The sequence below is a fragment of the Trachurus japonicus genome, chromosome 21, assembly GCF_045865225.1.
Source record: "Trachurus japonicus isolate A0001 chromosome 21, Traja_1.0".
Taxonomy (NCBI): domain Eukaryota; kingdom Metazoa; phylum Chordata; class Actinopteri; order Carangiformes; family Carangidae; genus Trachurus; species Trachurus japonicus.
In genome coordinates this window covers 2161819-2179180 of record NC_140927.1, presented here as the reverse complement: position 1 = coordinate 2179180, position 17362 = coordinate 2161819, and the positions used below count along the sequence as shown (strand labels likewise).

The following is a 17362-nucleotide window of genomic DNA, read 5'->3' as shown; positions in this document are numbered from 1 at the left end:
TTTCTTGCACGCTAGATAAATAGTTATTGTTTTTTTTTAAGTTCAAATCCGCCCCGCTGGAACACCGGCGGGGGCTTTTTAACAGCAGGTAGTAAACAGAATGGAATGGTCTGAAGTTACATTCAGCAAAAAAGAGCTGCAGCCGTCGGCGCAGTGCAAAAAGCTGACACAGATTCATATGCATGCTGCCAGCGCTGACTGGGAGTCAGCTGTCCAACCTGAGCAAGCCACTACACTTGACTTCACCACACAGCTCCAACAAGACAAGCAAGTGTGTGTATTTTGACATTATGCAATGCACATTGCTGCAGTCAGATAAAAACAGTACAGAACATAGATAAAGATAGAACATACCCTTACAACAATGAGAACAAGAAAACGAATAAACAAATTAATTAAGAAAAATTAGTACTTAAAATATCTTCTTGTTTCATTTTATCAAAAAAGTTAACATTGTAAACATCATTACATCTTGTCTAGTTACAACTTTTATCCTAAGATAATTTGGTATATTTCCAAAATAAACATAGATGTGAGGACCAGATCCAATTGAAAGCAGAAAACTACAACATGATGTGTACAGTTTGTTATTATACCGGCTGATAAATATGTGTCAAAGAAGACTGTTATTGTAATATTGAATTTGAAAGTTCACTCTCCACCTTGAAAAGCAGTTATATTTGTCATGATGGCAGCATAACATGCTGGCTAACGTTAAGGAAAAAAGGAATGCTACTAAAATAAAGCGCCAGTTTTTGGTTTTGTCTGCAGCTTAAGAGCAGACATGTAAAACAACAAATCAGTGGTGGAAAAGCGACCTCAGGGTCAAGCTGGAGGAATGACCTGGCACTCGGCTTAATTAGTCAGCCACAGTTAAAAGTACAATCAAGAATCACCGCTGAGACCAACTGAAGCCTGAACCTGAGAGTCGGGTTCAGACGTTCAGACATTCACCTGTCTAAAATAGCTCAACATTAGTATTAGAATGTAATAAGCTGCTCGTCCTCAACTAAACTATTTAAATAAGTCACAATGTTACACTAACATTTACACCTTAAATTACAGAAATTCCCTTATGAGCAAAACTGATCAGAAACAACATGAATCATTCAAAGGCTCTGCAGCCAAAATCAAATGGAAAAGCTTACATTTAAGAGTAAAATATCAGAGCAGGAAGACACTGAACCATAAAGATCCATTTTTTTCATACCTGCATACTCTACTCTGGGCCAAAGGGGAAAAGGGGGAAGGCGCCATGATCATTCCACCTCAAATTAAGTGCAATTTGCCGTAGAAAGAAAGTACAAAGTCTAACACACCCACATCTGTCACATGCTCTAAACTCTGAGCCCTTAAATCACCTAAAGTTGAGGTAAGACCAGCAAATAAGACACAACCTGCACTCTAATGGCTCATCTAAAGCGCTCAGTGATCAGCTCAGGTTTCTGTGTGTGTGTGTGTGTGTGTGTGGGGGGGGGCAAACTCAGAACTCCTGAATGACCCTGAAGTGGTTCTCGATGGAGGGGGGCTCATCCTGGAAGTGCAGCTTCTTGCTGGGACAGGCCCCCAGCTCCTCCAGGGTCTTGATGAAGTGTCCGTGCTCGCGGCCCACCCAGGCCCGCATGGGGTCGCACACCTCGTACGGGGTGACGTGGGCGTGGACCGACACCCCGCTGGCGGCCAGCTCCTTCAGCACCAGCTTGTCCGTCACCCAGGTCTCGCTGCCCCCCGGGTGTCCCCCGTCCAGCCAGTACATGGCCGACACGCACTTGACGAAAGGGGCCGTGAGCGGGTCGGCCCGGGCCCCGCCCAGCTCGTACACCATCTGGTTCAGCACCACGCAGCCTTTGCTGAAGCCCACCAGCGCCAGCGAGAAGCCAGAGGGGACGCCGCCGGCGCCTCCTGGTGGCTGCAGGGGGTTGGGCAGGTCGGCTCGCTGCATGCCGTGGCTCAGCAGAGACCTGCAGGGACACGCTGTTCACACACACTGGACTGACGGCTACACACCTGGTACAACACCTGGTACACAGCAGCTGCTTCATAGCACTGCTGTTACACATGATCAAGATGTGCTGAGAGGTTCCACCCATCCTCCCTCAATCCATCTAGCCATCGGTCCATCCATCCATCCATCCATCCATCCTCCCTCTCTCCATCCATCCATCCTCCCTCCCTCCACCCATCCCTCCTCCCATCCTCTCTCCCTCCCTCCATCCATTGTCCCTCCCTCCATCCATCCATCCGTCCATCCATTGTCCCTCCCTCTCTCCATCCATCCATCCACCCGTCCATCCTTCTATCCATCCATCTGTCCGTCCATCCATTGTCCCTCCATCCATCTGTCCGTCCATCCATCCATCCCTCCTCCCATCCTCTCTCCCTCCATCCATCCATCGTCCCTCCCTCTGTCCATCCATCCATCGTCCCTCCCTCCCTCTCTTCATCTATCCATCCGTCCATCCCTCCCTCCCTCCCCCCATCCTCTCTTCCTCCCTCCCTCCATCCATCCATCCCCCCTCTCTCCATCTATCCATCCGTCCATCCCTCCCTCCCTCCATCCATCCATCCATCCCCCCTCTCTCCATCTATCCATCCGTCCATCCCTCCCTCCCTCCATCCATCCATCCTCCCTCTCTCCATCTATCCATCCATTGTCCCTCCCTCCATCCATCCATCCATTGTCCCTCCTTCCATCCTCCCTCCCTCCATCCATCCTTCCATCCTCCCTCCCTACATCTATCCATCCATCCATCCATCCATCTTCCCTCCCTCCCTCCCTCCGTCCCTCCCTCCATCTTCCATCCATCCATCCATCTTCCCTCCCTCCCTCCCTCCGTCCCTCCCTCCATCTTCCATCCATCCATCCATCCCTCCCTCCATAGAACACCAACCTGAGATGGTGGAAGGCTCCGTAGTCAGGTGAGTAAGGTGAGTGCTCTGGCGCCCCGAACATGTTGCTCTCCACAAAGTTGTGGTAGCAGCTGAACTTGTGCAGATACATGCGCGAGGCTCTGATCACCCAGATGTGTCGCTCGGGGAAACGTCGGCCCAGGGTGAAGGCCACCTGCTCCAGACTCCAGGACAGCCACTGGGCTCCCTCGGGCTGCAGAGCCATCTCCTCCTGGAAGTTCTGCACAGAAAGCACACAGACAGAGGCTCACTACCACAGCATGTGCAAAACATGAGGGGAAACAACAACAATATTAAAATCAGATAAGTTATTAAAGGACCTGAAGACAAAGTCAATGCAAAAAAGCAAACTGTATGTGCAATGTGACTACATTTAGCAGGATGTATTCCCACAATAGTGCAAATGTACAGCCACATCACCTTTAAAGGGATAGTTCAACATTTTGCCATTTGCCATTCCCTATAGTCATAGCAGTAGGTTCGTTACCTTTAATTGTCGGTGCAAGCTATTTTTAGAACGGCAGAGCAGAGCCATGAGCTGCTCAGAGCTATGTTACAGAGGCTAATGGGATTTCTTGGTTTCCCTCATCAAACTCATCTAATACACAATCCAACAACTCCAAAACGCTCTCGTGGACAAGTTGTGACCTGCACATTCACCACACTTCTCCCTGATGAGAGGAAGCTGAAGAAGCTGTTTAAGGGGTGGGAGGGGTCCCTTACTGTTGGTGGCCTTGCGAGCATCAAGGCAACTAGATTGATAAACACCACTTGTGTCCTTAATAATTCTCCAGTTTGTCTTAGTTTCTTAGTTAGCCCAGATAAACAAGATGAAGATCATGTTGCACTATAAACTCATGTGTCTGTAGAGGACTGAGCTTTGTTTTGACCATGTTACTGAGCCTGTAAACAATTCAAATATAATACAAACCAAAAACACAAACCTAGTCCCAAATTGCTTCATGAGAACAACCTGAAAATCAGAGATGTTTCCAGAATATATTGTTGTGTTTCTCTGAGAACACTGGTTGGAGCTGCTGGTAACAGCCATGGTGAGTCTGACTAAAGACGTCAAACACACTTCAGTGTATCTTTGGCCCACTTAATTAGTTCCATCAGCAGCTTCCTCTCACTTTGCTGTCAGACTGTCAGTGTGTGGTCCCGGACACAATGACTTCATTCATTTTATTTATATGGATACGTCCCTGTGACAGCGTCCTGTGCATATGAACGTCCCCTGGGAAATAGCAGCACACTGTGGGAATATTAACACTTGCTAAGAAAGTGGCCTAATGAATTGCAGATGAGGACGCAGACACTTCATAATAAATGAGGGCAGGTCTTTTAATTCTTGAGAAGAATTAGTAAAGAAAAACAAACGTGTGACATTTATCTTCTTTGCCTCCTCTATTTTTTGTCACTTGATTAGTAAGTGTCTCCTCAAAAGGAAACAAAGAGTCTGTGAGACAGCTTCGCATAATCTGACAGCTGCAGGTTTGATACCCGCTGTAAATGTAAAAAAAAAAAAAAAAAAAAAATCTGAGCTGCACTCTTGTTCAGCAACTCTCCTCTTCTTTCATCAGCTCTGTTCTTTCCTTATACACATGTTTTGTTGCTTTTACACAAGTGTCTTATGGTCAAGACAAAGGCTGTGGTGCATTTCATTCGTTGAAAAGGGAGAGAGGACATAATGTAATCCCACGTTTCTTTGTAGCAGGGACATTTAAAGCCAAAGAACAGTCAAAATCTAATATCTTCATATTTATGCCAAATATCTGATAGGAAACTATGAGCAGCAGCAGAGAAACATTCCAGACTCCTGTAAATGTAGCAACCAACCACCAACAGCACCTATTTCATGCTTGTGACTCAATCCGAACCTTATGTAAGTCTTTGCATGTCTGGCTGAATCCCAAATCCATAAATATAACCATATATACGGTATAGTCATATCGAAGAACAAGTGTTGTGAATTTATAGTTAGGATAGTTATTCGACTATATCCCTCCCACTTGGCAAATGCACTAAAAAAGAGTGAGGAGAGCCAGCTGCAGCAGAAAGAGCCTCTAGATGTCTATGGCTGAGAAGAGGAGAGCCTATGAGTCTGCAGTAGCTAGCCATCTGGACACAAGCTGGGGTGGGATCAGCCCAGCGGGGTTCTCCTGGAGGAGGGCGTACGATGTTGGATCATCAGAAACACTGCTGGTTCCAGGAACATCACTGATGATGTATCCAGATAGGCATCAACAGGTGAAAGAAGTGGTGTCGTTTAGCTCAGTGGTTCTCAAACTCATTTACATCAAGGACCCCTAAACTGACACTAGGCTAATTACACCAGGGACCCCCACTGGACAAAATTTTGAAGGAAACACCAAAAATACACAAATATTTGTTTTGAGACGGAAGAACGTTACTTTTTTAGTCAATGTACGTTCAAATCAGGGCCAATGGCGTGAATCTTTGGAAATATTGTAGAGAAATTTCTGGAGAAAAAAAAATGGTAAAATTTCTCAGAAAACATTCAAACATTTCTCAAAAAAGAGGTAACATTTCTCAAAAAAAAAGTTTTTTAAAAAATTCTAGAAGAAACTGGTAAGAAAAGAAAAAGAAGCAGTAAAGTGGTAAAATTAAAAAAGTAAAGTGAAAAAAAATGATAATGGTAAAGTGTATGGTAAAAAAATTTCTCAAAAAACTTTTAAAATTCTAGAAAAAAGTGGTAAAATTTCTAGAAAAAGTTGGGGACCTCCTTGAACCCTCCCATGGGGGTCCCTGGACCCCACTTTGAGGACCACTGGTTCAGCTCACTGGGTTGAGCATCTGTCCCGGCCAGGCTCTAGTCCTCGCAGCAGCCGAATCCCCCGATGGCCCTTTGCTGCATGTCATCCGCCTCTCTCTCCCCCCATTTACTCTCCGACTATCCTGTTAATTAAAGGCATAAAGCCCAAAAAATACTAAAAAAAAAAAAAAAAAAAAGGTGAAGGAAACCCACTTGTGTCAGAACATATATCCTTGTGTCTTGCTCTACTCAGTTAAATAAATAGGAAATGCTGGTTTACAGACACATCTATACTTGGCTAAATGTTCTGTTGGTGTCAATGGTGTTAATACATTGAACGTACCAGCACCAAGCCTGGTCTGGTGTAGCCCCTTGTAAGCATTTAGGAAGTTCTCTCTCTCTCTTTTTTTTCGTTTTCTAGTGATGTTGGTATATTAAAAATGTTACAGACTAAAAAGCTGCTGACTCACATGGACATCACTGTGTGTGTTTGTAGGTCTCTATTTACTGTACACTGATATTTGGATGAACCTTCAGAAGTTTATCCTGCATTGTTGTTGTCTCAATTATTTTGTAATAACATACGATAAACTTTTTACACAGTGGAATTCTGGGTGTTGTAGTCTGTCAGCTCCCTCCCACTCAGATAAACATGTTGAATTTTATCACAGCACATTGTGATGGAGAATACATGGAACTGCTGCTTTTAGTTGAATGTTGTGATTAACTCTAGACACTTATGACTTCATATCAATACATCTGACTTGATGCCAATGTAGCTGACAGCAGCTATTGTGTGATACCCTAGTTACAAATCTGTGTTAGAAAGTGACAGTTTACAGTGTTGTGCAGTTTACACTTGACACTCATGTGGGAAACAATCATTCTAATGCAACTAAGTCTAAATGTGCTTTCCCACACACACAGTGACAGGTCATGGATCCTTGAGCTGTTCTATTTTTTTATGAAGCAGTAAAATGAAAAAGTCCCTTACCGCACTGATAACCTTTGGTGACACCCATAAGGTGTCACATGATGTTTAAATCTATAAAAGCCTCTTACATCTGAGGAATACATTACAGTTACCCTGTAAATATCTTATGGCATTCGAGGGTAATTTCAGTGAGTCATGTGGCTGCACGTGAAAGAAACATACAGTGACTTTATGACCACCAGCAACAAACCAACCTAACCTCCAGGAAAATTGTTAATACAGTCACACAGTCTCTGTTAATCGGGCTATTGTTAGGGGGTCAACATACGGTTACAGTTTAGTTAGTGTGATCTTAACATTTCTACAACCTAGATGTTTTTAGAAAACTGGCTGTCTGGAGGTTTGGGGATGCAGGAGGAGGCCATCATGAACTCAATGCCCTCATCTTCTATCATCATCCCACAGGCTGTGCTGTTTACAAAAACACCAGACCTGTGCAGAAATAGTCACTAATACTAATACTGTCACTGTACTACTGTCACAAAGTGATTAAACTGGTTCCGTTGGGACAGTCGTGGACCCTATAGATAACGTGAATCCCCTCCCTGATTATGTTCCCACCCTCCGCCGCACTCACCTGAATATCCCCGTGGAAGAACACCACATGCCTGTTAGCGCTCCTCTCCTTCTGGTTGTTGGCATCCGGCCGCAGCAGCAGCAGGTCGTTGACTCGGTTCGGGGCGGACCCGGGCACCGCGGCCAGCCTCTGCAGCCTCTGCCGTGGGTTCCCGTTGCATGCATCCCGGCTGGCTGCCGCATGCAGCCCCCGGGACTCAGCCGTAGATGCTACAGAGGTCATTGCTTTGGCCACTGTTATTAGAGTGAAACCCACCGCAACGGCTTGAGCGGATAGCATGGACTCTAAAATAAGAAAATGATTTGGCGTTTTCTCTCCCTGCGCAGTCACTCCATGCTGCTGCTGCTGCTGCTGCTGCTGCTGTCAGCTAGCTGCCTGCACAACAAACTGGAGCTGCTGGGTTTGTTAGCAACACAGCATCACGTTATCCGCAGCTAACGTCAAGGCGAGCACCGATAAACCTTGTTATATGGCTCCGAATAGACGACTTAGCATTACATACCGTCTCTCTACTGTTGTCTTTCTCGCGTTGAGGCTGTTTTAAACGAAAAGCGTCCAGCATTTATTATATTCTGACAGTTTTGGTCGTGTCCGGCCACAAAGAGGCGCTGTTCGTCACAAACCTGTCGACGGTAGCTCATGAGTGACGTAGCTGCGTAGCTGTCAGGGAGCCAAACCGTTTGCACTAGTGCGCATGTGCGTTGTTTTACAAAGACACCGAAGTAGAGATGGTACACTGCTTAGTACTTCCGTGTTTGTTGAGTCGACTCGGTCAACCGAACATTATCGAAGAACACGGACCGAGGAGTGTGGGGAAAAAACACGATAGATAGGCGATAGATAAATAAATTAACTTGAAAAATGATCAGTATAAATCATGTATACGTCATAAACATGCAAAAACCAAAAAAACACTAAAATAAACCATTCATGAACAATATTCATACAGTGCCCTACGTAAGTAGTCTATGCATCGCATATTTATGGAAAAACATCGAATTAGTTATTTAAAAATAATTAACAAAACAAGGCTCAGTAAAGAAGATTTACATAACCATGCAGTGCAAAATAAATAAATAAATAAGCATCTTGCAGAAGACGGATGTTTCTTGATGGGCAAAACAGGAGGTAACCATCTTGCTAAGACCGGTACCTAGCCACACATGCTAAAAACCTTCTTGTGGTAGGCTACGTTGGATCTGGTACGTGAATAAGTTTGCAGCACAGGTATTGAAGTTAGTGCTCTGGTGTGCACGCAGAGTAATCACAACCAGACATTGCTCTGCACATGCCAGGTCAATTTAACGCAAGTATGGCACACTTTATGCACAGATATTTCAGGTTCTTTGCCATGTTTTTGACTTGTATGCCACAGACAGAGTGAGTGAGTGGTCACCAGGTTGGACTTTGAACATGTTTTCAGTAGGGACGTTGATATGGAGCAACACCTCATGGTTGAAGAAATCCCATAGACCTCATCAACAACACAACACTTCAATGATTAAACTTTCAGATGAGTCATAGGGAGACTCCTTGTTGCTGTAATGTAAGGTAACCTAGAGCAAACCTAATATTACACCAGTGTATGTTCACTGGAGATTTAAAGAACTACTTTTGGCAGATTTAGGGTGCACTGAATGTTTTATTTGTTTGCTTGTTAGTTTTGCATTTAAATTATGCAGTAACTTACACTGTGTTAAGGACAGCTCTGCAGAGCATCTGCAGATGGCAAATACTTATTTTGAATGGGCTGTTGTTATTAAACAGTTTAACCATGAACTCTATGGCAGCTTAAAAAACTACAACAGATATGCCAAATAGTCAGGGTAATAACTTTGCTAATGATACCAAAATTACAGAAGCACACAGTTAGCCAACCTGAGCCACCATAAGCCACTGATAAAGCTAGACCACGTCACACATAGAGGATGGCCCTTTCAGTGTATGAACTGAGCAAATGTGCTTTAGTATTTATGACTTCAGCCCACGTCATTGAAGAAATGACATGGTCTCTCTTTTTACAGCATTTGTTTCTTCTTAAGTCTGTCCAGCTTTAAGTCACTCAGTGTCTTTACAGTTGCAGTAACATGGCGTCCAGCTCCCTGGGCAGACGACTGGTGGCTTGTCTCCTCAACGTCTCTGAGGCTCGCAGGAAAGATCTGGTGGAGACTGTGGCAAAGGCAGCTTTATACAACACTGAGGGCAAGTTATTACATATTTAGCATTTGTTTTAGGTTTTGAATGAGGCTGAATGCTGATGAACTGTAATTTGACCATATATTTAAAGCAGAAGTAAGTGATATATTTGTGTTAATATAAGTCTTAAATAGTTATATCTTCCGACAGCAATCACTTACATAGAGTGTTTGGTCTGAAACACAGGTCTGTCAGTCACTCTGCTCTGCTCTGAGCCGAGGAGAAAACATTTATCGTATCCTACAGTTTTTATCCAATGAGGAGAGAGAACGGCATGCAGGGCTGTGTGTGCAGCCAAGGGACGCCGTGAATGTGGCGACGTAGGGACGAGGACTGTTATGGTGCGTTCAAGGAAACTCGTATTTTTCCGACCGTGAAGTCGTACCAGTTCGATCTGGTACGAGTTCACCGGTCGGAAGTTACGAGTGGCTGTTATAGTGACTTTCACCGGTAAAACAGGTCGGAAAAACACGAGTGGGTTGCCTGGAACGCTACAAAGTCGTAAGTTGTGACTTGAAGCTGTAATTTACGATTTCAAAAGCCTGCCTGGAACGCAGCATTAGCGAAAACGACCGGACCACTTACTTCTGCTTTAATTTTCCTCCACTCACATTACCTTATCAGTCCTCAGCAAGTTCTCCTCACGTCCTCTACGATAACACCAGATGTGGTTCCTGGAGGTTTTCTGACCACAGTGACACAATGTAGACTATAGTACTATTATCTTTCATTCATATAATCAACCAATTTGATTATATGCAGGGGCTCTGAGTTGGCGCTCAGGGGATTGCAGAATTCTGGAAAGAGCAGCACAGGATCCGTATGTGAAAAGTAACCGTTGCCTGCGTAAACCAGAAAAACCTCAAAAGATTTTTGTTTATTGTCACTTTAATTATCATGACAACTGACCATTTGTTTGTCACGCTCTCCAGTTTGCAACAACAGTTAATTATAGACCAAGTTCCAGGGCCGGCCACTGGCATAAATACTCTATGCGGTTGTTTAGGGCCACAATCACTGGGGGGGTGTTTGCACTTGGAGTGTTTTGGGGGCCACAAACAAAATCTTTTTTAGGGCCACCAAAACCCTAGGGCTGGCCCCAAGACCAACAGTGGGCCTAAGACATAAGAATGTGTCATGGGATACTACAGAACAGTGGTTCTCAAACTTTTTTACATGAAGGAATCCTAAATTGACACAAATTAGACCACGGACCCCCATTGGACAAAATTTTGAAGCAAACACCAGAACACAAGTATTTGTTCTGAGACTGAATAACGTTAGTTAGTCAATGTTTGTTCAAATTAGGGCCAATGGATGAATTAATTTTTTGGAAATATTGTAGAGAAATGTCTGGAAAAAAGTGGTAGAATTTCTTAAAAAAAACTTTTTTTTTTTTAAATCTAGAAAATGTGGTAAAATTTATTAAATAAATAAAAATAATTTCTCAAAGTTGGGGACCCCCTTGAATCCTCTCAAGGAACCCTGGGGGTCCCTGGACCCCACTTTGAGAACCATTGCCATAGAACAAAACACAATGATAGTATTAATGACCATTACAGTAAGAACAAAGATGATCTGGATAAAATGAATAAAAAATGAGGTAATAATAAAAAAGAATAATCTAAATTAGGTATTTTTGTCATTCATTAGGTGTCAGACGAGAGGGAACCACAGTGCTGAACATCTTTAATGATCATGACTACAACCGCTCCGTCATCACCATCGTGGCCAGCATCGACTCCATCAGTAAGTATTTAATCTTTATGTTTTCTTGTTGAAGCCTCATTGGTGTATATGATTTCTACATTAATCTTAGCACACTACTTGTCATCTGCTTGTTGTAGCAATGCTGCGTCTGCTACAGTAGGGATTCAGTCCCTGTCCCCTGCGTTCCAATCCTTTAATAAGCTTTGTCAGGGATTTAAACACAAAAAAAATTCAGGATGAACATTTTCAGTCAGAGATCATAGAAAAAAAACGTTGATTAATGCATAACTCAACCGTCTGTCAGTGCAGACAAAGCTGTCAATCATAGCTCAAGACGAACAGATCAAATAGATCAGCTTATTTTCATACACAGAGACCACCTGCTTCACATGATGTCTCCTGTCCCACACATCACACCAGGTCTTCCTCCACTATGCCAGGATGTTTGACGTACAGTATTGTTTGATGTAACTTGTGATGTGCGACAGGAGAGGCGGTTCTGTCGGCCTGTGAGAAAGCCTGCGGGCTGATTGACATGTCGGCTCACGCGGGGGTCCATCCATGTATGGGTGCCATCGACCTCGTACCCATCTACCCCCTGGGGGAGGAAGTGCGAGTGGAGGACTGTGCTAAAGAGGCTCAGGGTGAGATGCCATTTGTGTGTGTAACCCTGTTTGTGTGCACTTAGGAGTGTGTATATCTGCTCATTAGCTTCCAGGAAACAGTCTCTTTTGTATTCTGTCCTGCATATGACAGAGAGGAGGATGTTTTTCTGGTTTAATATGAAACAGCAGTAAAACTGACTTTTACCTGCCTGATATAAATGTATATAAGCTGGTGGCTGATCATGTGACATCTTTGCGTTGATTAGTTTCATGGTTTACCAGCTGAGTTATTAGCCATGTGTGTTGCTAATAATGAGCATGAACTCAGCATGTGACCTGCATGCCTGAAGTGAACGCTCAGCATGCTAATAATGCGTGTGGAGGGATTGCCAAGTAATTACTGACACCCTCACTAACAATCACTGTATTTATGTGTGCATGCATGTAATAAGCGGCCCGCCTGTGCGTATTCTTCTCCCTCTGTCTGTATTCTATCCCCTCAGGTGTGTTTAGTCTGTCATGCTTTCGTGGCTCTTGTGTTTCTCAAAGCTCATGTGATGACATGCGCTCCATTTGCTGGTTAACTGACATGTCTGTGTTCCTGCCCCGGCTCCAGCTGTGGCTCAGGGACTTACAGAGCGGGTCCAGGGCACCAGTGCCTTCCTGTTTGGCTGGGCAGACTCCCCCCGCCAGCGGGGCCTGGCACAGAGGAGGAAGGAGATGGGCTGGTTCAAGAAAATGCCAGACTTGCAGGCGATCAGGGCCGACCTGGGGCCTCAGCCTCAGAGACGCTTCGGCCTCACAGGTGAGCCAGAGCTGCAGAGACACACAGAAATGTTATCCCAGGCGTGCAGCTGTAGGTAAAGGTTGGAGCCTGAGAGCAAGGTTACATCATCTCTGGCAGGATTATACAATACTGGTGACTTCATCTGGCTATTGTTGTTGCAGTTTGGCCAAAGGCCTGCCATGCTTTATTTCAAACCTTTTCTTTTTCTTTTTTTCATTTGTATTTATTTATTTAAACTTTATTTATTCAGGTAAAATGTTTGAGAACAAATTCTCATTTACAAACATGACCTGGCCAAGAGGCTCCAGCAAAGGCAAAATCTAAACTATTTGCCGCTTTGATTATACCTTCTTTAAAGCAGAAGTAAGCGATCCGGTCGTTTTGGCTAATGCTGCGTTCCAGGTAGGCTTTTGAAACCGTAAATTACAGCTTCAAGTCACAACTTATTAAGTCACTATAACGGGCACTCGTAACTTCGGACCCGTGAAGTCGTACCAGATCGAACTGGTACGACTTCACAGGTCGTAAAAACACGAGTTACGAGTTGCCTTGAACGCACCATAACTTTTTGTCAGCCGATGGAGTTAGCAGCCCCCGCCCTCGTCATGGATCTATTGGTCCTCGTCCCTACGTCACCACATTCACGCGCATCCCTTGGCTGCACACACAGCCCTTCATGCCGTTCTCTCTCCTCATTGGATAAAACTTGTAGGATACGAGAAAAGTTTTCTCCTCGGCTCAGAGCAGAGCAGAGTGACTGACAGACCCGTGTTTCGGTCCAAACACTCTATGTAAGTGATTGCTGTCGGAAGATATAACTATTTAAGACTTATATTAACACAAAAATATCGCTTACTTCTGCTTTAATGCAATAATCACATGATACACAGGGACATCTCAATAAATTAGTATATCATGGAAAAGTTAATTTATTTCATTAGTTCAATTCAAATAGTGAAACTCATATATTATATAGATTCATTCGACTGAAATATTTTCTGTCTTTATTTCTTTGAATTGTAATGATCATGGCTTACATTTAATGAAAACCCCAAATTCACTATCTCAAATAATTAGAATATAGTGAAAATGTCATTATTGCAACCTAATGATGTCACACTAATCAGATAATTAACTGTAAATACCTACAAAGGTTCTTGAGTCTGGTTCAGTAGCTCCACTATCATGAAGAAGACTGCTGACCTCTATGTTAGGCTAATTTAAGTTGCGCCTGCATGTACAGTGGGGTTGCAACGTCTGAGACTACTTTCCCATTCGACCCCATTATGTGTATGTTCAAAGACTTAAAAGTCTTTTCAAGCCTTTGATCCTCCTCTACGTACTGACAGTGAATTTCCTTTGTTGCCCAACATCATTATGAGAAACGGAGAACAGAGTCTTCTGTTCTCATTGTTCTGTTGTGTTGTGCAAAACACTATCATACTTTAGCAACACCAGACAAATTGTTATGAACCCAATCAAGTCTGTGTGGTTGAAATTCCAAACATCCATCCGTCCACCCGTCCATTTTAACTTTAGTCCAGGAGGTTTAATGCTACACGGCTATTTAAACTTTAAACAACAAAGATCCAGTGAATCAGCATGACAATTAGATATGTGGCCACGGAGACAGCGTTCAGACTTCCTGGAAGTCGCATGAGACACTGGCAGTGAACCAACCAGGGCAAAGATAACCACCAAAGATAACTCTGGCTAAGTCATCATGCTTAAAGGGACATTCAACATTTTAGCAAATTTGCCCATTGCCATAATCCTTATAGTCTTATGAGTAGGTTTGTTACCTTTAATTGTCGGTGCAAGCTATTTTTAGAACGGCGGAGCAGAGCCGCGAGCTGCTCAGAGCTACGCTATGGAGGCTAATGGGATTTTTTGGTTTCCCTCATCAAACTCATCAAATACACAATCCAACAACTCCAAAACCTGCACATTCACCACGCTATGAGATAACGGAACGTTACGAGATGGAGTTTTCGAGGTAAAGTCATGCAAAACCACTGATGCGCGTTCCCGTCGGGCAGTTTTCCGGCAAGCAGTCTCTGTATTTACCTCAAAAACAACTCTGTCTGGTAACATTCTGTTATTATCTCATAGCGTGGTGAATGTGCAGGTCACGACTTGTCCACCAGAGCATTTTGGAGTTGTTGGATTGTGTATTTAATGAGTTTGATGAGGGTTAGAGGTTAGAAATCTCATCAGCCTCTGTAGCGTAGCTCTGAGCAGCTCTGCCGTTCTAAAAATAGCTTGCACCGACAATTAAAGGTAACGAACCTACTCCTAAAACTATAGGGATTATGGCAATGGGCAAATTTGCCAAAATGTTGAACTATCCCTTTAAGTCCAAAATTAGCTTTGGCTGAATGTTTGTTCTCCGATTTCTCACAGTGTAGCCACATTAGCACTCTAGGGAGAGAGATCATTTCATGGCCATTATGGACGGCAACCAAACATCTTTCATCGTACGTAGGGCATGTTAGGACTGTATGAAGACAGACCTCCTCCAAAACAGCTGCTGGTGTTATATTTATCATGGATTACTGTTGTTTGGTCATGGAAAATTTGTTATTCTTACAAAAACCCCTTCAAGTCATTGCCAATGCATTTCTAATGCCTTTTCAATGGTGTTTCATAGACAGATTGGAAAATCCTCCTTTGACATGTTTGCAGGGAGAAGTATATTGTATGGCAGATGTTTCAATATCTCCACCAACTGTAGGATGAATAATAATGCAATACGGCTATCACACATTGTGTTTTAAAGAAAGGCTGAAAATCCTTGACCCGAGCAGGTCTTACCGTCTTGCTTTTACAAGCACTAATTACAGCGTTGTTGCTTTCTGCACCCGTGTGTTTGAACAATAGGTGAAAGCTCCAAAGTAAAATTGCTCATTTCCTGGATCTGATGAAAGTAATTCTGGGAAATACAGAGCAGTATAATTGACCAAAATAGAAGCAGAAGAGACAGTGTGAGGGACAGTGAGTTCAACAAAGATGTAAATTGTGTTATTTCTCCCTGAGGAAATCAAGACTCATGATGTTGAACAGTTTCTTTGCACTTTGTAATGTGCTGCAGGTGTTGGGGCCAGTCCATACGTCATGAACTGCAACGTCACCATCGACACGCAGGACATGGCCATGGGGCGCAGCATTGCCACGGCCATCAGAGAGTCGACCCCCGGGGGCCTACCAGGGGTGCAGGTGCTGGCTTTGCCACATGAGGGCGCTGTGGAAATTGCCTGTAATGTGGAAAGTGTGAAAGGGAGCCCACCCAGTCACCTGACTGAGGCCGAACCCTGGCCGTCTTTCAGCATCGAAGGGCAGCCGTACTGTCACGCTCCGGCTTCCCTCATCACAGCCAGGGTTGCAGAGCTGGCGGGGAGGCAGGGGGTTGGCACAAAGGGCACAGCGTTAGTGGGGTTCACTCCCCGCGAGTGCAGGGGCTTAGCAGAGTTGGCGCTTACTCAAGGGATTGCAGAGTTCTGGAAAGAGCGGAACAGGATCCGCATGTGAAAAGTAGTAATCGTCGCCCAAACCAGAAAAACCTCAAAAACAATGTGTTTATTGTCACTTTAATTATCATGACAACTGACCATTTGTCTGTCACGCTCTCCAACGGCTGCATATTTACAGTTTGCAACAACAGTTTCCAGTAGCGTATAGTGATACAGTAGGAAGGAATGGATAAAAAAGACACAATATGGAATAAAGGCACATAAATGATTTACCATACTTTAATCCCACAAACTAATACTAAAGATATGCTCTGTGGCTTTTAAAGCTACGCTAGCATAGTGCTGCGGCTAGTTAGCCAAGCATGCTAACATAATAATTAGAGCAGACAAACACACATGCTTTATGATGTGCTCTTGTATTTTTTGGTTTTGGAGAAAAAAATGAAAAACTCATCAATCTCACTCTTACTACAAGTCCATACACACAACTGGAGCATGAATCCAAAACTTTTGCCAAATGGTCAATTTAATAGTTAGTAGCCTACTAATGCTCTTTTAATTGTTTACAGCAATATGTGTACTAATTGTTCAGTTTTACATAAAACCCTATAATTTATTTCATGTAATTAATACAGCTGTAACAGCAAACTCACTGATTATGTGTAATGATTTAGACATAATACTTTTTAATGAGCAATTGACCTAGCCTAAGTCAATAAATACTTAAAAAGATAAATATCCCTTTTCTTGTTTTCTTTCCTTGAGACAGGTCAAATATATCAAATAATACGTATAACATTTCCACATCCTCTGCTCAGTACTTTCCCAATCTGTCACTTGAGTGAAAAAAGATTAGCCTATTTCTTTTCTTTCTAAATGTTTCCTCTACCAAACCAACACCAAAACCACACACCCAAGCACATCCTCCTCCACAGTGGATTTAAAAATGTTTCAGTGCGTGTGTCATTTCCTGTTTTGAGCAAATTGGACACTTGTGTTTACTGATGAGTTTCTGCTGATGAGTCTCTTCCCATCATTTTCCGCCGTCGGCCTCACCACGCATGACACTGTGTGAGAGAAACCATATGTGTCTGTGAAACAGCTATTTTTATCACAAGTCATGGACAGAATCATCCAGCACTTTGGCAGCGTTTTCGCCAAACATGTCCCAGAGAAACTTACCAACCCGCGCAGCGGATTCATCGTTTTTATGGCCATTTACCACCAACATACATAAAAACTAATATTTTCTTGTAAAACCTATACTTAGTGCAACTACATGACGCACAGGATTAACCGTTTAATAACATGGACGCAAATTTGGCCAGAGGACAGGT

General features: G+C 43.5%; 2 protein-coding genes across 4 annotated transcripts; one reads left to right on the top strand and one right to left on the bottom strand.

The window, feature by feature from the left end:
• Positions 1–676: 676 nt before the first annotated feature.
• On the bottom strand, positions 677–7857 carry c21h2orf69 (chromosome 21 C2orf69 homolog). The gene is made up of 3 exons (XM_085765891.1): positions 7258–7857; positions 2892–3130; positions 677–1961 (listed from the first exon to the last, which is right to left on the bottom strand). Exons 1-3 carry the CDS (start codon positions 7534–7536, stop codon positions 1484–1486), a joined length of 996 nt encoding a protein of 331 aa, XP_085622017.1. The 5' UTR covers positions 7537–7857; the 3' UTR covers positions 677–1483.
• A 546-nt stretch (positions 7858–8403) lies between these two features.
• Positions 8404–16752, top strand: ftcdnl1 (formiminotransferase cyclodeaminase N-terminal like 1). 3 transcript variants are annotated; one of them, XM_085765889.1, is made up of 6 exons: positions 8404–8459; positions 9335–9459; positions 11107–11202; positions 11652–11807; positions 12385–12573; positions 15647–16752. In XM_085765889.1, exons 2-6 carry the CDS (start codon positions 9345–9347, stop codon positions 16081–16083), a joined length of 993 nt encoding a protein of 330 aa, XP_085622015.1. In that variant the 5' UTR covers positions 8404–8459; positions 9335–9344; the 3' UTR covers positions 16084–16752. The 3 variants fall into 3 exon arrangements, with proteins under 3 accessions (XP_085622015.1, XP_085622014.1, XP_085622016.1); XM_085765888.1 differs by having other exon boundaries at positions 8434–8567; XM_085765890.1 differs by lacking the exon at positions 8404–8459 and adding an exon at positions 8534–8552.
• Positions 16753–17362: the final 610 nt, after the last annotated feature.